Source organism: Carassius carassius, chromosome 49 (assembly GCF_963082965.1).
Source record: "Carassius carassius chromosome 49, fCarCar2.1, whole genome shotgun sequence".
In the NCBI taxonomy this organism is placed as follows: Eukaryota; Metazoa; Chordata; class Actinopteri; order Cypriniformes; family Cyprinidae; genus Carassius; species Carassius carassius.
Window position 1 is genome coordinate 23,188,643 of NC_081803.1, and position 20,607 is coordinate 23,209,249.

The following is a 20,607-nucleotide window of genomic DNA, read 5'->3' on the forward strand; positions in this document are numbered from 1 at the left end:
ATATGAATTTTGCTTCAGATGCTGATATCAATTTGAAGAAATTCTGCTGCTTGTAATGTAAATAGTGAGATCTTTCTAAGAGTAGCCATTGTGTGCTGATGGCAGAAGACGTTTATACCTAAGTCTAGATGACAGTCACTCATTCACACATCTAATAAACATGACATAGAGATTCCATTAAAAAAAAATCTAATTACTAACATAGAGACTATCCAAATGTGATGTTAATTAAGCATACAGTTTAGCTCAGATTGTAATTAATTTAATAACCAAAAACATTTCTGCAATGTGCAATTATTTATTTAATCTCGAAAAAAAATTATCAGACAATTTTACATTCCAGTTGGAATGATTTACAAATGTACACATCGATCACAATGAATCAGACTGGAAGGGTCTGTAAACACAATGTTACTAAATACTAAAAACACATCTGAGGTTCCAGAGCCTCTGAGGACATGTGATTTTGATCTTTAATACTCCAGGTACGTAAACGTAGTAATTCTTCATTTTCCAGCATTTTCTTGCAGGTCAAGAACACACCATCATCTCTCAAGGGAAATGATGTCTTTCTGCCGTGAGAGAGGCTCACAGTGCTTTAATTTGCTGCAGGTGTATGTAGTTTCCATTCGTCAATAGCTCTTTTGTTTATCTAAAGAGAGGGAGAGCATTTCATTTCACTCATTAAATGTCAGCTCACACATTTTCTCTGGAAGGCTAAATTATAAAAACGCTGCATATATGTTTCCAGGCAGATGATAATTACACAATCATTTACAGTTATTATGGAATATAATTTTACAGGCAAAATTGTGTTTATCTCGTGTATTAAACTCTTCTCTAACTAACATTCATGATTAGTTTTATGTCTGAAGTACTGCACTAATCACACGAGCGATGAACCATGAGGTGACTTCATTCATCAAACACAGAACTGTACAATATTTACAAATCACAATATGCAAGAAACTATATATATGTAAATAAATTAATACTTTTTTCATCAAGGACGCATTAAAATGATCAAAAATAACAGTAGGGACATTTATAATGTTACAGTAGATTTCTATTTCAAGTAAATGCTGTTCTTTTGAACTTTCTATTCATTCACATAAAATCTATCACAGTTTCCACAAAAATACTGATCAACACTGATAATAATCAGAAATGTTTCTGAGCAGTAAATCATCATATTTTCATGATTTCTGAAGATCACGTGACACTGAAGACTGGAGGAATGATGCTGAAAATACAGCGGAGCATCACAGAAATAAATTACACTTTAACAGAGATTCACACAGAAAACAGTTATTCTAAATTGTAAAAATATTTCAATATTTTTACTGCATTTTTGATCAAATAAATGCAGCCTCGGTGAGCAGGAGACTTGTTTTTAAATATTTCAAATAAAAATAAATTATTAATTTATAAATAAATAAAATGATTCCAAACCTTTTAACACTAGCATAAATTATATATATACACACACACACACACACACACACATATATATATATATATATATATATTATTTTTTAATTAATATTATTATAGTTTTTTGAATGATATGGGTTTATCACTATTGTCTTTTAGGGCTGCTTTTCCATAATTGCCATATTTCCATAAATGAATTTCATTTTCCTGTTCATTACTGTGAAGCTGCTTTGAAACCATTTGTATTGTATAAAGCGCTAAAGAAATAAATGTGACTAAGAAATTGAGAATTTAAAACAGAAGCATGTCAGCCCCAATAAATGTCAACTGATAAATCAACGCTCCCAGGCGTTATATATTTTCCCTCCTGTTGAAGACACTTTCTCGATCTCTCTTGTTATAGACACGCTGCTGTTTCCCCCTTCAGCTGAAGAGCCCTTGGTGTCCATCTCTAGACGAACACATCCCGTCAGATCACTTTCGGTGAATATCCGGTTCGTTCTTGAGCCTAAGCTGAGCGGGTGGCTGCTAGCAGCTCTATTTAACTGGCTTCCAGCTCTGGGCCGTTTGATGCTGAATCTCGTCTTTTTCCGGCCCCAGCAACAAACCTGATGCTGACACGCGGCCTGGAAGCCTCTCTTGAAGTTCTCGTTGAAGTAGCCGTAGATAATAGGGTTCACGCTGGAATTGGAGAAGGCCAGCCAGTGAGAGAGAGGGAATACATAGCTAGTGAGGAGCTCTAGACTGTCCTCGTCTGGACGGGCGTAATCGGTCAGCAGCATGAGCGTCCACAGCGGCAGCCAGGACAGCATAAAGAGCAGAGCCACCACAATCAGCATCTTTATGACTCGGATCTTTCTTTGAGACGCGGGGACATCGGGCTGCTCGGCTCTGGCCAGGACGGCTGTGGCGTACAGCTTTGCTCCGATCCGGCCGTACATGAGCATGATGAGCGCCAGGGGAATGACGTATATGTGTAGGAACAGGACGGTGGTGTACACTTTCCTCATCTCTGGGTCGGGCCAGGTCTCGTAGCAGGAGTACAGCGGATATGTGCTGTTGTCACTGTGAACCATGACATGCCCTTTCTCTTGCTGGAGGGTTAACATTAACACGGAGGGAAACATTATGATAAGAGCGAGCACCCATATCATCCCTATAGACATCTTTGCCACAAAGAGCGTAAGTTTGGGCTTGAAAGGGTGAACGATGCAGCGAAACCTGGGTTTCAGACGAGGAGAAAACACACACGGGGACATTAACCCAGATTTACTGCTCTCTACTCTCTTAAATCTTGCAAATATACATTTTTATTCATGTACTCTCTCTCTCTTTCTCTCTCTAATAAAATTTTTAATAAATGACAAACTGATGTAAATGTATAAATATATATATATATATATATATATATAAAATACAAAATATAAAATACATATATAAAATATATAATTAAATAATATAAATATACATATGAATAAATAACAACTGATCATTTAAAATTATTCAATATAATTTATATAATGTTTATATTTATTTATATTTTTATTATTATATTGTATATATAATAAATGTTTTACATATAATTTATAAATTGCATAAACTGATATAAACGTATATAAATGTATAAATATATATATATATATATATATAGATATATAAAATAATACATAATAATAAACTTCAAATTATAATTTATGTTATATAATTTATCAAATGTATAAATATGATTTATGTATCAATTATATATTTAATTATTTTTGTATTATTTGATCATATATACCGATCTCGAATCTCCCTTTTCTGTCCAAGATACCAGAAAAGTATCCTCACAATTATATTCCTTCTTAGAGAAAATGTTATCTGTTAGGAGGTAGCCGTAGAGGTATCATATCGATCACAAGTGCAGTATGGAGTACCTCAAGGCTCAGTACTAGGGCCGCTACTCTTCACGCTTTATATGTGACCCTTGGGAGATATCATCAGGAAACATGGTGTTAGCTTTCACTGTTATGCTGATGATACTCAGCTCTATATTTCTTCATGCCCTGGCTAAACATACCAATTTGAAAAACTAACTGAATGCATAGTCGATATAAAAACTGGATGACGAGTAATTTCTTACTGCTAAATTCTGAAAAAAAAGGAGGTGTTAATTATAGGACCTAAAAACTCTGCATGTAATAACCTAGAACACTGTCTAAGACTTGATGGTTGCTCTGTCAATTCTTCATCATCAGTTAGGAACCTAGGTGTGCTATTTTATCGCAATCTTTCCTTAGCAAGCCACATTTCTACAATTTGTAAAACTGCATTTTTCCATCTCAAAAATATATCTAAATTACGGCCTATCCTCTAAATGTCAAATGCAGAAATGTTAATCCATGCTTTTATGACCTCAAGGTTAGATTATTGTAATGCTTTATTGGGTGGTTGTTCTGCACGCTTAGTAAACAAACTACAGCTAGTCCAAAATGCAGCAGCAAGAGTTCTTACTAGAACCAGGAAGTATGACCATATTAGCCCGGTCCTGTCAACACTGCACTGGCTCCCTATCAAGCATCGCATAGATTTTAAAATATTGCTTATTACTTATAAAGCCCTGAATGGTTTAGCACCTCAGTAATCATTTTGTTTCAGCTAGTTTGATAACAGGTACCAATAATTCGTTGATCACTGATGAACAGGAAACTGAGACAACAAATTATAATGAATTAGATTTATTTTCTTTTACTCCTATATTGCCCACCGAAGTTTATGTTACTTTCAAATTTAGACTGTAAGAAATCAGATGGATTTGATCAAATTGAACCAGTTTTTTAAAAAGTTTCTGCAGATATTGTTGCTGAACCTATCGCATCATTTTTTAAATAGAGTCTATCCACTAATGTAATTCCAACATCTTGGAAATCAGCTATGGTTATGCCATTATTAAAAGGAGGAGATCCTTCTGATTTGAATAATTATCGCCCTATTTCTAAATTACTGGTTTTAGCAAAAGTTTTTGAATCTATAGTAAATTATCAAATGAAAGAATACCTTGCTAGTCGAAATATTTTAAACGCATTTCAGTCAGGACTTAGAGCGGGCCATAGTACGATAACAGCTACTACACTTGTTACTAATGATTTAATCACCGCTCTCGATGAGAGACAGCATTGTGCAGCCTTGTTTGTTGATTTGACAAAAGCGTTTGTGGATCATGGCTTACTGTTGCAGAGGCTTGAAAGTATAGGCCTCTGTAACTCAGCCTTGAGTTGGTTTCAAAATTATTTATTTGATCGAACACAATGTGTTAATTATGTTTCATCCGTATTAACAGTTGAGAAGGGTGTCCCGCAAGGTTCTTTACTGGCACCGCTTCTTTTTTCTATTTTTATAAATGAATTAGGGCAGGGAATAAAATTAGCAAAATTACATTTTTATGCTGACGATACAATAATTTATTCAGCTGCAGCCTCTATTTCACAAGCTATTGAAATTTTACAGGATTCTTTTAATACCTTTCAGTATAATTTACTCCAATTAAAATTAATTTAAAAATTAAATAAGTACATTGTTTTTTTACGTAGTCTATCCATGATCACTGCCCCCGTCTATTCTTACTGTTGATTACGTGTATATATAGAGAGAGTAACAACATACAAATATCTGGGAATATGGATAGACAAGAAGTTGGCATTTGATGTTCATATTGATTACTTAGTAAAAAGATTAAAACCAAGATTGGGCTTTCTCTTTCGGCAAAAAAAAAAAGTTTTTCTTTTGGAGCTAGAAAGAAAATTATTCACAGTACTTTTTTTTACCTATTTTAGATTATGGTGATATTATTTATATGCATACTTCTATATATTTATTAAAAAGATTAGATTGCATTTATCATTCTGCGTTGCTTTTTATAACAAATGCTTGTTCACGTACACATCATTGTTTGTTATATAACCGTGTAGGCTGGACCTCCTTGCATCAAAGAAGGAAATCACATATATTAGTATTTACAGTAAAGGCATTGTTGGGTATGCTGCCAAATTGCATAACTAGGCTTTTATGCCTGTATAAAAAGAGCTATAGCACTAGATCATCGATTGCAAATTAGAAGTACCTAGGATACACTCAGAACATGGAAAATCAGCTTTCTCCTACTCTGCTCCTTGGCTGTGGAATGAATTTCAACTAGAAAGAATTCCTTCTTTGAATGTGTTTAAAAATATATTGCGATGTAAAACAAATTAAGTGTGTGGCTGTTTTAATTAATTTGGTGACATTTGATTAATGTTTTTGCATTTACCTTGTCTGTTTAGAATTTGTTTTATGTGTTTTGTAATTATGTGAAACTTTAATACGGCCATCTTGGCCAGAACTCCCTGGAAGAAGAGATTTCTTTAAATCTCAACGGGACCTTCCTGGAAAAATAAAGGTTAAATAAAAATTTAAAACTTTGAACGAGCTCTTGTTACATTATAATCCTCCACATCTGCTGAGTTCTCAAAACTCAGGCAATTTGATAATTCCTAGAATAACAATACCGCTGCTCTATTGTTTCCCTCACAAACATGTTTATTTAATTTCATTTAATTCCCAAAATGATAAACACTTACCTGTCCACAGCAATGGCCACTAATGTGAAAACAGAGGCACAGACGGACGTTCCTTGCACCATTCCACTCAGTTTACATACTGTGTTGCTGAAAGGCCAGCCTGACAAAGACAGAAGCATTAAATATAGAAATTCAGTTTACTAAACTAGATACAGTTCAAAGGCAAACACTGATGTTGGATTGAGAAAGCCTTGTCTGAATGTATTAAATCTTTCAAAGTTTGACATTTGAAGGTTATACTCACAAGTAAAATGTTGGTAACCTTTTAACATAACATAACATAACATAACATAACATAACATAACATAACATAACATAACATAACGTTATTAGATTGAATTAATTTGTTAATATTTTGGCTACCAATTTTAACATTTTAACAGTTTTACCATGTTGCAAGCATTATTTTGCGTGTTGCTCGCATGTTTTAGCAAGATGCTAACATTTTACAGTTTTTTTCGGTTGCTAAACGACAGCGGACAAAACTGGAGTCACATGTGCAAAACTCTAACTACAGTCTGCACAGCAGCAGTTCATGTGGACCAAACTCTAGTTCGTTTTTCATAGGTTGAACACAGTTTTCAAAACTCTACACACTTATCCCACAACTTTAACCACAAACTGCACAACACTGTGGATTTACAGCACTTTGTTCAAATGCTAACACACTGCTGTCAAAACTGTGAAGCACAAATTCAAAACAGAATAGATTTCAAACACTGCTGACTGCAATTTCAGGATTAGCCCTGAAAATTATTTTTTCGAGTGACGGTGTGTGTTATCTCAGCGAGGGTCGTGTGTGGTGTTTCTCCTCTCGGTGTGTTCTGAGTGACGGTGTGTGTTATCTCGGTGAGGGTTGTGTGTGGTGTTTTTCCTCTCGGTGTGTTCTGAGTGACGGTGTGTGTTATCTCAGTGAGGGCTGTGTGTGGTGTTTCTCCTCTCGGTGTGTTCTGAGTGATGGTGTGTGTTATCTCAGTGAGGGTTGTGTGTGGTGTTTCTCCTCTCGGTGTGTTCCGAGTGACGGTGTGTGTTATCACAGCGAGGGTCGTGTGTGGTGTTTCTCCTCTCGGTGTGTTCTGAGTGACGGTGTGTGTTATCTCAGCGAGGGTCGTGTGTGGTGTTTCTCCTCTCGGTGTGTTCTGAGTGATGGTGTGTGTTATCTCGGCGAGGGTTGTGTGTGGTGTTTCTCCTCTCAGTGTGTTCTGAGTGACGGTGTGTGTTATCTCAGTGAGGGTCGTGTGTGGTGTTTCTCCTCTCGGTGTGTTCTGAGTGACGGTGTGTGTTATCTCAGCGAGGGTTGTGTGTGGTGTTTCTCCTCTCGGTGTGTTCTGAGTGACGGTGTGTGTTATCTCAGTGAGGGTCGTGTGGAGTGTTTCTCCTCTCGGTGTGTTCTGAGTGACGGTGTGTGTTATCTCAGTGAGGGTCGTGTGTGGTGTTTCTCCTCTCGGTGTGTTCCGAGTGACGGTGTGTGTTATCTCAGCGAGGGTTGTGTGTGGTGTTTCTCCTCTCGGTGTGTTCTGAGTGACGGTGTGTGTTATCTCAGCGAGGGTTGTGTGTGGTGTTTCTCCTCTCAGTGTGTTCTGAGTGACGGTGTGTGTTATCTCAGTGAGGGTCGTGTGTGGTGTTTCTCCTCTCGGTGTGTTCTGAGTGACGGTGTGTGTTATCTCAGCGAGGGTTGTGTGTGGTGTTTCTCCTCTCGGTGTGTTCTGAGTGACGGTGTGTGTTATCTCAGTGAGGGTCGTGTGGAGTGTTTCTCCTCTCGGTGTGTTCTGAGTGACGGTGTGTGTTATCTCAGTGAGGGTCGTGTGTGGTGTTTCTCCTCTCGGTGTGTTCCGAGTGACGGTGTGTGTTATCTCAGCGAGGGTTGTGTGTGGTGTTTCTCCTCTCGGTGTGTTCTGAGTGACGGTGTGTGTTATCTCAGCGAGGGTTGTGTGTGGTGTTTCTCCTCTCGGTGTGTTCTGAGTGACGGTGTGTGTTATCTCAGCGAGGGTTGTGTGTAGTGTTTCTCCTCTCGGTGTGTTCTGAGTGACGTTGTGTGTTATCTCAGTGAGGGTCGTGTGGAGTGTTTCTCCTCTCGGTGTGTTCTGAGTGACGGTGTGTGTTATCTCAGTGAGGGTCGTGTGTGGTGTTTCTCCTCTCGGTGTGTTCCGAGTGACGGTGTGTGTTATCTCAGCGAGGGTTGTGTGTGGTGTTTCTCCTCTCGGTGTGTTCTGAGTGACGGTGTGTGTTATCTCAGTGAGGGTCGTGTGTGGTGTTTCTCCTCTCGGTGTGTTCTGAGTGACGGTGTGTGTTATCTCGGCGAGGGTTGTGTGTGGTGTTTCTCCTCTCGGTGTGTTCTGAGTGACGGTGTGTGTTATCTCAGTGAGGGTCGTGTGTGGTGTTTCTCCTCTCGGTGTGTTCTGAGTGACGGTGTGTGACCCTCCAGCGAGGGTCGTGTGTAGTGTTTCTCCTCTCGGTGTGTTCTGAGTGACGGTGTGTGTTATCTCAGTGAGGGTCGTGTGTAGTGTTTCTCCTCTCGGTGTGTTCTGAGTGACGGTGTGTGTTATCTCAGCGAGGGTCGTGTGTAGTGTTTCTCCTCTCGGTGTGTTCTGAGTGACGGTGTGTGTTATCTCAGTGAGGATTGTGTGTAGTGTTTCTCCTCTCGGTGTGTTCTGAGTGACGTTGTGTGTTATCTCAGCGAGGGTTGTGTGTGGTGTTTCTCCTCTCGGTGTGTTCTGAGTGACAGTGTGTGTTATCTCGGTGAGGGTTGTGTGTGGTGTTTCTCCTCTCGGTGTGTTCTGAGTGACGGTGTGTGTTATCTCAGCGAGGGTTGTGTGTGGTGTTTCTCCTCTCGGTGTGTTCTGAGTGATGGTGTGTGTGTTATCTCAGTGAGGGTTGTGTGTGGTGTTTCTCCTCTCGGTGTGTTCTGAGTGACGGTGTGTGTTATCTCAGTGAGGGTCGTGTGTAGTGTTTCTCCTCTTGGTGTGTTCTGAGTGACGGTGTGTGTGTTATCTCAGTGAGGGTCGTGTGTAGTGTTTCTCCTCTCGGTGTGTTCTGAGTGACGGTGTGTGTTATCTCGGTGAGGGTCGTGTGTAGTGTTTCTCCTCTCGGTGTGTTCTGAGTGACGGTGTGTGTGTTATCTCAGTGAGGGTCGTGTGTAGTGTTTCTCCTCTCGGTGTGTTCTGAGTGACGGTGTGTGTTATCTCAGCGAGGGTTGTGTGTGGTGTTTCTCCTCTTGGTGTGTTTCGAGTGACGATGTGTGTTATCTCAGCGAGGGTTGTGTGTGGTGTTTCTCCTCTCAGTGTGTTCCGAGTGACGGTGTGTGTTATCTCAGTGAGGGTTGTGTGTGGTGTTTCTCCTCTCGGTGTGTTCTGAGTGACGGTGTGTGTGTTATCTCAGTGAGGGTTGTGTGTGGTGTTTCTCCTCTCGGTGTGTTCTGAGTGACGGTGTGTGTGTTATCTCAGTGAGGGTCGTGTGTAGTGTTTCTCCTCTCGGGGGGGGGTTCTGAGTGACGGTGTGTGTGTTATCTCAGTGAGGGTTGTGTGTGGTGTTTCTCCTCTCGGTGTGTTCTGAGTGACGGTGTGTGTTATCTCAGTGAGGGTTGTGTGTGGTGTTTCTCCTCTCGGTGTGTTCCGAGTGACAGTGTGTTATCTCGGCGAGGGTTGTGTGTAGTGTTTCTCCTCTCGGTGTGTTCTGAGTGACGGTGTGTGTTATCTCAGTGAGGGTTGTGTGTGGTGTTTCTCCTCTCGGTGTGTTCTGAGTGACGGTGTGTGTTATCTCAGTGAGGGTCGTGTGTGGTGTTTCTCCTCTCGGTGTGTTCTGAGTGACGGTGTGTGTTATCTCAGCGAGGGTTGTGTGTGGTGTTTCTCCTCTCGGTGTGTTCCGAGTGACGGTGTGTGTTATCTCAGTGAGGGTTGTGTGTGGTGTTTCTCCTCTCGGTGTGTTCTGAGTGACGGTGTGTGTTATCACAGCGAGGGTCGTGTGTGGTGTTTCTCCTCTCGGTGTGTTCTGAGTGACGGTGTGTGTTATCTCAGCGAGGATTGTGTGTGGTGTTTCTCCTCTCGGTGTGTTCTGAGTGACGGTGTGTGTGTTATCTCAGTGAGGGTCGTGTGTAGTGTTTCTCCTCTCGGTGTGTTCCAAGTGACGGTGTGTGTTATCTCAGCGAGGGTTGTGTGTGGTATTTCTCCTCATGGTGTGTTCCGAGTGACGGTGTTTGTTATCTCAGCGAGGGTTGTGTGTGGTGTTTCTCCTCTCTGTGTGTTCCAAGTGACGGTGTGTGTTATCTCAGCGAGGGTTGTGTGTGGTATTTCTCCTCATGGTGTGTTCCGAGTGACGGTGTGTGTTATCTCGGTGAGGGTTGTGTGTGGTGTTTCTCCTCTCTGTGTGTTCTGAGTGACGGTGTGTGTTATCTCAGCGAGGGTTGTGTGTGGTGTTTCTCCTCTCTGTGTGTTCTGAGTGACGGTGTGTGTTATCTCGTTAGCATTCGTTAGCTTGTCATTAGCGTCTTCATTCGAACCTATCGCTGTTTTCTTTTCTCCTCTCCCTCGCTCCAGTTTTTCACAAGTTCATCAAACAACCGCAGTAAGAATTTTCATCAAGCACGGTGAGTAATGGCTTCTCCTATCATTGTTTCTTGCACCTCTTGCCACATGTACAGTTTATCTATCTCTGTCGCTGATGAGGGATTCACATGTGATAAATGCAGGGAAATAGTTAGGCTGACAGAGAAGATTTCAGAATTAGAGACACGCATCCAAACTTTAATTGAGGATAGTAAAAATGTTAGGGCTCTAGATACGGCTTTGGATGCGTCTAGCTCAGGGATTCCTGTACATTGTTCGGTTCCGGAAACAGAGCCCCAGCAGCAGGGCAACTGGGTGACGGTGAGGCAGCGTAGTCGTGGGTCAAAACACCGCTCTTCTGTTCCGATCAAAACATTAAACAGGTTCTCCCCACTCAGTGATGCACCCACTGAGAAACCTGATGAAAGTGCTCTAGTTATTGGTGATTCTATTGTACGGAACGTGAATATAGAGACACCAGCCACCATAGTCAAATGTTTACCGGGAGCCAGAGCGCCTGACATCTTGGCAAATTTAAAAGTGCTGGCTAATGCTAAACGTAAATACAGTAAGATTGTTATTCATGCCGGCGCTAATGATGTTCGACTTCGCCAGTCGGAGATCACTAAAAATAACATTAAAGAGGTTTGTGAACTTGCAAGCACGATGTCAGACACTGTAGTATGCTCTGGTCCCCTCCCTGCTTACCGTGGTGATGAGATGCATAGCAGATTGTCATCACTCAATGGCTGGATGTCTAAGTGGTGCCCACAGAATAACATAGGTTTCATAGACAATTGGACGAGCTTTTGGGGCAGACCTGACCTGTTTAAAAGAGATGGTCTTCATCCCTCCTGGGGTGGCGCCACTCTTCTCTCTAGAAATATGGCAAATAGTCTTAGTGTTTATACTTGACTAACTGGGGCCCAGGTCAGGAAGCAGACAGACTGGCTAAACCGACCGTCTGCTAGCTGCCTCCCGTCACAGAGGTCAGTTAATTCTCAGCACATAGAGACTTTTTCACCTAGATATCACACTATAGAGACTGTGTCTGTTCCCCGAACTAGAAAAAACAAAAAACGTCCAAACCAGGTTAAGATTAACAATTTAATTGAGGTTCAACAAATAAAAAACAGAAGCAATATGGATAAACAAATGATAAAGCTTGGCTTATTGAATATCAGATCCCTTTCTACGAAAACACTTTTTGTAAATAATATGATCACTGATCATAATATAGATGTACTCTGTTTGACAGAAACCTGGCTAAAACCTGATGATTACATTATTTTAAATGAGTCCACCCCCCAAGATTACTGTTATAAACATGAGCCACGTCTAAAAGGCAAAGGTGGAGGTGTTGCTTCAATTTATAACAACGTTTTCAGGATTTCTCAGAGGGCAGGCTACAAGTATAACTCGTTTGAAGTAATGGTACTTCATATAACATTATCCAAAGAAACAAATGTTAATGATAAATCCCCTGTTATGTTTGTACTGGCTACTGTATACAGGCCACCAGGGCACCATACAGACTTTATTAAAGAGTTTGGTGATTTTACATCTGAGTTAGTTCTGGCTGCAGATAAAGTTTTAATAGTTGGTGATTTTAATATCCATGTTGATAATGAAAACGATGCATTGGGATCAGCATTTATAGACATTCTGAACTCTATTGGTGTTAGACAACACGTTTCAGGACCTACTCATTGTCGAAATCATACTCTAGATTTAATACTGTCACATGGAATTGATGTTGATGGTGTTGAAATTATTCAGCCAAGTGATGATATCTCAGATCATTATTTAGTTCTTTGCAAAATTCATATAGCCAAAATTGTAAATTCTACTTCTTGTTACAAGTATGGAAGAACCATCATTTCTAACACAAAAGACTGCTTTTTAAGTTATCTTCCTGATGTATCCAAATTCCTTAGCATATCCAAAACCTCAGAACAACTTGATGATGTAACAGAAACTATGGACTCTCTCTTTTCTAGCACTTTAAATAAAGTTGCTCCTTTACGCTTAAGGAAGGTTAAGGAAAAAAGTTTGACACCATGGTATAATGAGCATACTCGCACCCTAAAGAGAGCAGCCCGAAAAATGGAGCGCAGCTGGAGGAAAACAAAACTAGAGGTATTTCGTATTGCTTGGCGGGAAAGTAACATATCCTACAGAAAAGCATTAAAAACTGCTAGATCCGATTACTTTTCTTCTCTTTTAGAAGAAAACAAACATAACCCCAGGTATTTATTCAATACAGTGGCTAAATTAACGAAAAATAAAGCCTCAACATGTGTTGACATTTCCCAACACCACAGCAGTAATGAGTTTATGAACTACTTTACTTCTAAAATCGATACTATTAGAGATAAAATTGCAACCATTCAGCCGTCAGCTACAGTATCACATCAGACAGTGCACTATAGACCCCCTGAGGAACAGTTCCACTCATTCTCTACCATAGGAGAGGAAGAATTGTATAAACTTGTTAAATCATCTAAACCAACAACATGTATGTTAGACCCTATACCATCTAAGCTCCTGAAAGAGGTGCTTCCAGAAGTCATAGATCCTCTTCTGACTATTATTAATTCCTCATTGTCATTAGGACATGTCCCCAAAACCTTCAAACTGGCTGTTATTAAGCCTCTCATCAAAAAACCACAACTTGACCCCAAAGAACTAGTTAATTATAGACCAATCTCGAATCTCCCTTTTCTGTCCAAGATACTAGAAAAGGTGGTATCCACACAATTATATTCCTTCTTAGAGAAAAATGGTATATGTGAGGATTTCCAGTCAGGATTTAGACCGTATCATAGTACTGAGACTGCTCTTCTTAGAGTTACAAATGATCTGCTCTTATCATCTGATCGTGGGTGTATCTCTCTATTAGTTTTATTGGATCTTAGTGCTGCGTTTGACACAATTGACCACAACATTCTTTTGCATAGACTTGAATACTTTGTTGGCATCAGTGGAAGTGCATTAGCATGGTTTAAATCGTACTTATATGACCGCCATCAGTTCGTAGCAGTGAATGAAGATGTATCCTATCGATCACAAGTGCAGTATGGAGTACCTCAAGGCTCAGTACTAGGGCCGCTACTCTTCACGCTTTATATGTTACCCTTGGGAGATATCATCAGGAAACATGGTGTTAGCTTTCACTGTTATGCTGATGATACTCAGCTCTATATTTCTTCGCAGCCCGGTGAAACACACCAATTTGAAAAACTAATGGATTGCATAGTCGATATAAAAAACTGGATGACGAGTAATTTCTTACTGCTAAATTCTGAAAAAACAGAGGTGTTAATTATAGGACCTAAAAACTCTGCTTGTAATAACCTAGAACATTGTCTAAGACTTGATGGTTGCTCTGTCAATTCTTCGTCATCAGTTAGGAACCTAGGTGTGCTACTTGATCGCAATCTTTCCTTAGAAAGCCACGTTTCTAGCATTTGTAAAACTGCATTTTTCCATCTCAAAAATATATCTAAATTACGGCCTATGCTCTCAATGTCAAATGCAGAAATGTTAATCCATGCATTTATGACCTCAAGGTTAGATTATTGTAATGCTTTATTGGGTGGTTGTTCTGCACGCTTAGTAAACAAACTACAGCTAGTCCAAAATGCAGCAGCAAGAGTTCTTACTAGAACCAGGAAGTATGACCATATTAGCCCGGTCCTGTCAACACTGCACTGGCTCCCTATCAAGCATCGCATAGATTTTAAAATATTGCTTATTACTTATAAAGCCCTGAATGGTTTAGCACCTCAGTATTTGAATGAGCTCCTTTTACATTATAATCCTCTACGTCCGCTACGTTCTCAAAACTCAGGCAATTTGATAATACCTAGAATATCAAAATCAACTGCAGGCGGCAGATCCTTTTCCTATTTGGCGCCCAAACTCTGGAATAACCTACCTAACATTGTTCGGGAGGCAGACACACTCTTGCAGTTTAAATCTAGATTAAAGACCCATCTCTTTAACCTGGCATACACATAACATACTAATATGCTTTTATTATCCAAATCCGTTAAAGGATTTTTAGGCTGCATTAATTAGGTAAACCGGAACCCGGAAACACTTCCCATAACAACCTATGTACTTGCTACATCATTAGAAGAATGGCATCTACGCTAATATTTGTCTGTTTCTCTCTTGTTCCGAGGTCACCGTGGCCACCAGATCCAGTCTGTGTCCAGATCAGAGGGTCACTGCAGTCACCCGGATCCAGTACGTATCCAGACCAGATGCTGGATCAGCACCTAGAAAGGACCTCTACATCCCTGAAAGACAGCGGAGACCAGGACAACTAGAGCCCCAGATACAGATCCCCTGTAAAGACCTTGTCTCAGAGGAGCACCAGGACAAGACCACAGGAAACAGATGATTCTTCTGCACAATCTGACTTTGCTGCAGCCTGGAATTGAACTACTGGTTTCGTCTGGTCAGAGGAGAACTGGCCCCCCAACTGAGCCTGGTTTCTCCCAAGGTTTTTTTCTCCATTCTGTCACCGATGGAGTTTCGGTTCCTTGCCGCTGTCGCCTCTGGCTTGCTTAGTTGGGGACACTTCATCTACAGCGATATCGTTGACTTGATTGCAAATAAATGGACAGACACTATTTAACTGAACAGAGATGACATAACTGAATCCAATGATGAACTGCCTTTAACTATCATCTTTGCATTATTGACACTGTTTTCCTAATGAATGTTGTTCAGTTGCTTTGACGCAATGTATTTTGTTTAAAGCGCTATATAAATAAAGGTGACATTGACATTGACATTGACATCTCAGCGAGGGTTGTGTGTGGTGTTTCTCCTCTCGGTGTGTTCCGAGTGACGGTGTGTGTTATCACAGTGAGGGTTGTGTGTGGTGTTTCTCCTCTCGGTGAGTTCCGAGTGACGGTGTGTGTTATCTCAGTGAGGGTTGTGTGTGGTGTTTCTCCTCTCGGTGTGTTCTGAGTGACGGTGTGTGTTATCTCAGCGAGGGTCGTGTGTGGTGTTTCTCCTCTCGGTGTGTTCTGAGTGACGGTGTGTGTTATCTCAGTGAGGGTTGTGTGTGGTGTTTCTCCTCTCGGTGTGTTCTGAGTGACGGTGTGTGTTATCTCAGCGAGGGTTGTGTGTGGTGTTTCTCCTCTCGGTGTGTTCTGAGTGACGGTGTGTGTTATCTCAGCGAGGGTCGTGTGTGGTGTTTCTCCTCTCGGTGTGTTCCAAGTGACGGTGTGTGTTATCTCAGCGAGGGTTGTGTGTGGTGTTTCTCCTCTCGGTGTGTTCCGAGTGACGGTGTGTGTTATCTCAGTGAGGGTTGTGTGTGGTGTTTCTCCTCTCGGTGTGTTCTGAGTGACGGTGTGTGTTATCTCAGCGAGGGTCGTGCGTGGTGTTTCTCCTCTCGGTGTGTTCTGAGTGACGGTGTGTGTTATCTCAGCGAGGGTCGTGTGTGGTGTTTCTCCTCTCGGTGTGTTCCGAGTGACGGTGTGTGTTATCTCAGTGAGGGTTGTGTGTGGTGTTTCTCCTCTCGGTGTGTTCTGAGTGACGGTGTGTGTTATCTCTGTGAGGGTTGTGTGTGGTGTTTCTCCTCTCGGTGAGTTCCGAGTGACGGTGTGTGTTATCTCAGTGAGGGTTGTGTGTGGTGTTTCTCCTCTCGGTGAGTTCCGAGTGACGGTGTGTGTTATCTCAGCGAGGGTTGTGTGTGGTGTTTCTCCTCTCGGTGTGTTCTGAGTGACGGTGTGTGTTATCTCAGCGAGGGTTGTGTGTGGTGTTTCTCCTCTCGGTGTGTTCCGAGTGACGGTGTGTGTTATCTCTGTGAGGGTTGTGTGTGGTGTTTCTCCTCTCGGTGTGTTCCGAGTGACGGTGTGTGTTATCTCAGTGAGGGTTGTGTGTGGTGTTTCTCCTCTCGGTGTGTTCCGAGTGACGGTGTGTGTTATCTCAGCGAGGGTTGTGTGTGGTGTTTCTCCTCTCGGTGTGTTCCGAGTGACGGTGTGTGTTATCTCAGCGAGGGTTGTGTGTGGTGTTTCTCCTCTCGGTGTGTTCCGAGTGACGGTGTGTGTTATCTCAGTGAGGGTTGTGTGTGGTGTTTCTCCTCTCGGTGTGTTCTGAGTGACGGTGTGTGTTATCTCAGCGAGGGTTGTGTGTGGTGTTTCTCCTCTCGGTGTGTTCCGAGTGACGGTGTGTGTTATCTCAGCGAGGGTTGTGTGTGGTGTTTCTCCTCTCGGTGTGTTCCGAGTGACGGTGTGTGTTATCTCAGCGAGGGTTGTGTGTGGTGTTTCTCCTCTCGGTGTGTTCCGAGTGACGGTGTGTGTTATCTCAGTGAGGGTTGTGTGTGGTGTTTCTCCTCTCGGTGAGTTCCGAGTGACGGTGTGTGTTATCTCAGTGAGGGTTGTGTGTGGTGTTTCTCCTCTCGGTGTGTTCCGAGTGACGGTGTGTGTTATCTCAGCGAGGGTCGTGTGTGGTGTTTCTCCTCTCGGTGTGTTCTGAGTGACGGTGTGTGTTATCTCAGCGAGGGTCGTGTGTGGTGTTTCTCCTCTCGGTGTGTTCCGAGTGACGGTGTGTGTTATCTCAGTGAGGGTTGTGTGTGGTGTTTCTCCTCTCGGTGTGTTCTGAGTGACGGTGTGTGTTATCTCAGCGAGGGTCGTGTGTGGTGTTTCTCCTCTCTGTGTGTTCTGAGTGACGGTGTGTGTTATCTCAGCGAGGGTCGTGTGTGGTGTTTCTCCTCTCGGTGTGTTCCAAGTGACGGTGTGTGTTATCTCAGCGAGGGTTGTGTGTGGTGTTTCTCCTCTCGGTGTGTTCCAAGTGACGGTGTGTGTTATCTCAGTGAGGGTTGTGTGTGGTGTTTCTCCTCTCGGTGTGTTCTGAGTGACAGTGTGTGTTATCTCAGCGAGGGTTGTATGTGGTGTTTCTCCTCTCGGTGTGTTCCGAGTGACGGTGTGTGTTATCACAGCGAGGGTCGTGTGTGGTGTTTCTCCTCTCGGTGTGTTCCGAGTGACGGTGTGTGTTATCTCAGTGAGGGTCGTGTGGAGTGTTTCTCCTCTCGGTGTGTTCCGAGTGACGGTGTGTGTTATCTCAGTGAGGGTCGTGTGTAGTGTTTCTCCTCTCGGTGTGTTCCGAGTGACGGTGTGTGTTATCACAGTGAGGGTTGTGTGTGGTGTTTCTCCTCTCGGTGTGTTCTGAGTGATGGTGTGTGTTATCTCAGTGAGGGGTGTGTGTAGTGTTTGGCTGCACTGAGTCTGTTTTGAGCCATGTGTTAAGAGTTGTGTTGCTTGGAATGAGATTTGCAGGTGATGTGAACTGTTTAGCTCAGGTGACTGTTGCTAGTGCAGACTGTAGTAAGAGTTTTGCACATGTAGCTCCAGAAGTGCTTGCTGTCATTTAGCAATCGAAAAAAACTGTAATATGTTGCTAACAAACTGCCAGCATGTTTTACCATTTTACCATGATTTAGCACATTGATGACATGTTTTAGAACATAGCTAACATATTTTAGCACATTGCTAGCCTCTTGACAAGTGGCTAGCATGTTGAAATTGAAACTGTTAACATGTTTTAGCACATTTCTAGCATGATTTAACACACTGAAAGTATGTTTTAACATATTGTTAACATGTTTTAACTAATTGTTAACATGTTTTTCCAACATGTCTTAACAAATTGTTAGTATGTCTTATCAAGTTACTATTATGTTTTAACATGTTGCTATCATATTTTAATGTTGTTAGCATGTTTTTACAAATCTTGGCAAGTTGCTATCATGTCTTACCAAGTTTCTAACATTAGTTTCACAGTTTTAACATGCTGTTAACATTTCTTAGACTAGTTGCCAGGCTTTGCTAACAGTAGATAGCCAGTCAAAATGACCACACTCACTTATTACCTTAGCAACAGCACAACAAAATTCACCAGTGAGTTTTCACAGGCCAATATCATTTGCATTTCAGAAACTATTTTCTATGTTTTCTTATGTGCACAATAGGCCACGCCTCTCACCTGTGATGAGGTTGTCCACTAGCGTTGTGGGAATGCAGAAGATCCCGACCAGCAGGTCGCTGATGGCCAGATTCAGGATGAAGATGTTGGTGACAGTTCTTATGTGCCGGTTCCTCAGGACTATCACACAGACCAGAGCGTTTCCCATCAGGCGCAGCAGGAAGATAAAGAGATACGCTAGCGTGAAGAGCGCGGCCGTCGGCAGAGAGTGCTGGTAATAAGGGAACAGGACGACGCCCCCTGCTGTGCTGGAGTTGGTGCTGTTGGTCTGGTTGGTGCAGGAGACCAGATCTGAGATGATGTAGACGGAGGCGGCATCCCATAATCCCTCAGTGGCCTCCATGAATACAATGCTGGGAACAATCACAAAATAAACAAACCAAATCATTTTCAATAATAATTTAGGAAGCCTGTTTCTGCCATGGAATAATTATTTTGCTTTTGTGTGCGAAAGTGTCTGTGTGAGTGTGTGTCTGTATTTGACAGAGTGTGTGTGTGAGTGTTTGAGAGAGTGAGTGTGTGTACGTTTGTGTCTGTGAGTGTGTGTATGTGTGTTTGTGTTTGAGAGTGTGTGTGAGTGTCTGTGTGAGTGTGTGTGTGTGTATTTGACAGAGTGTGTGTGTGAGTGTTTGAGAGAGTGAGTGTGTGTACGTTTGTGTCTGTGAGTGTGTGTATGTGTGTTTGTGTTTGAGAGTGTTTGTGAGAGTGTCTGTGTGAGTGAGTGTGTGTGTGTTTGAGAGAGTGTGTGTGTGAGTGTTTGAGAGAGTGTGTGTGTACGTTTGTGTCTGTGAGTGTGTGTATGTGTGTTTGTGTTTGAGAGTGTTTGTGAGAGTGTCTGTGGGAGTGTGTGTGTGTGTATTTGAGAGAGTGTGTGTGTGTGTGTTTGAGAGAGTGATTGTGTGTACGTTTGTGTCTAATTGTGTGTGTATGTGTGTTTGTGTTTGAGAGTGTGTGTGAGAGTGTCTGTGTGAGTGTGTGTGTGTGAGTGTTTGAGAGAGTGAGTGTGTGTTTGTTTGTGTCTGTCTGTTTGTGTGTGTATGTGTGTTTGAGTGTGTGTGTGTGTGTGTGTGTATTTGACAGAGTGTGTGTGTGAGTGTTTGAGAGAGTGAGTGTGTGTACGTTTGTGTCTGTGAGTGTGTGTGTTTGTGTTTGAGAGTGTGTGTGAGAGTGTCTGTGTGAGTGTGTGTGTGTATTTGAGAGAGTGTGTGTGTGAGTGTTTGAGAGAGTGAGTGTGTGTACGTTTGTGTCTGTGAGTGTGTGTGTGTTTGTGTTTGAGAGTGTGTGTGAGTGTCTGTGTGAGTGTGTGTGTGTATTTGAGAGAGGGTGTGTGTGAGTGTTTGAGAGAGTGAGTGTGTATGTTTGTGTCTGTGAGTGTGTGTGTGTATGTGTGTTTTTGTTTGAGAGTGTCTGTGTGAGTGTGTGTGTGTGTGTGTATTTGAGAGAGTGTGTGTGTGAGTGTTTGAGAGAGTGAGTGTGTGTACGTTTGTTTCTGTTTGTGTGTGTATGTGTGTTTGTGTTTGAGTGTGTGTAAGAGTGTCTGTGTAAGTGTGTGTGTGTATTTGACAGAGTGTGTGTGTTTGAGAGAGTGATTGTGTGTATGTTTTCATCTATGTATTTGTGTGTTTGAGAGAGAGAGAGAGAGAGTGTGTGTGTGTGTGTGTGTGTGTGTGTGTGTATTTGTGTGTGTTTGAGAGTTTGTGTGTGTGTGTGTGTGTGTGTGTGTGTGTGTGTGTTAGTGTTGGAGTGGAGTGATTTTTTTTTCATCTCAGAATTATGTTTTTGTGCTTCTGCCACAGAATTTCCACCAAAGGAAAGAAAAATAATAAGGTAATAGCATCTTTTTTATTTGATTTTGTCTTGCAATTTTTAGCCTTTTCTCAGAATTTTAAGAAAAAAAAAAAAAAAAAAAAAAAAAAAAAAAAATATATATATATATATATATATTGTTTGTTTCTACCACATATAGTACATTAAATAATGTACTATATATACAGAAATAGAAGTATAGGAAAAAAATGTAATTGTTTAGATAA

At 41.7% G+C, this 20,607-nt stretch overlaps 1 protein-coding gene across 1 annotated transcript; it reads right to left on the bottom strand.

Moving 5' to 3' along the window:
• Positions 1-1,518: 1,518 nt before the first annotated feature.
• On the bottom strand, positions 1,519-19,016 carry LOC132132291 (neuropeptide FF receptor 1-like). The gene is made up of 3 exons (XM_059544670.1): positions 18,575-19,016; positions 6,030-6,129; positions 1,519-2,655 (listed from the first exon to the last, which is right to left on the bottom strand). Exons 1-3 carry the CDS (start codon positions 18,960-18,962, stop codon positions 1,770-1,772), a joined length of 1,374 nt encoding a protein of 457 aa, XP_059400653.1. The 5' UTR covers positions 18,963-19,016; the 3' UTR covers positions 1,519-1,769.
• Between the last annotated feature and the right edge of the window lie 1,591 nt (positions 19,017-20,607).

Coding starts and splice junctions, on each gene's coding strand:
- LOC132132291 (XM_059544670.1), bottom strand. CDS start 18,962: ATGATTTGGTTTGTTTATTTTGTGATTGTTCCCAGCATTGTATTCATG. Junction 6,130..18,574: donor AGTGGACAACCTCATCACAG/GTGAGAGGCGTG, acceptor TGTCTTTGTCAG/GCTGGCCTTTCAGCAACACA. Junction 2,656..6,029: donor GTGGCCATTGCTGTGGACAG/GTAAGTGTTTAT, acceptor TCTGAAACCCAG/GTTTCGCTGCATCGTTCACC.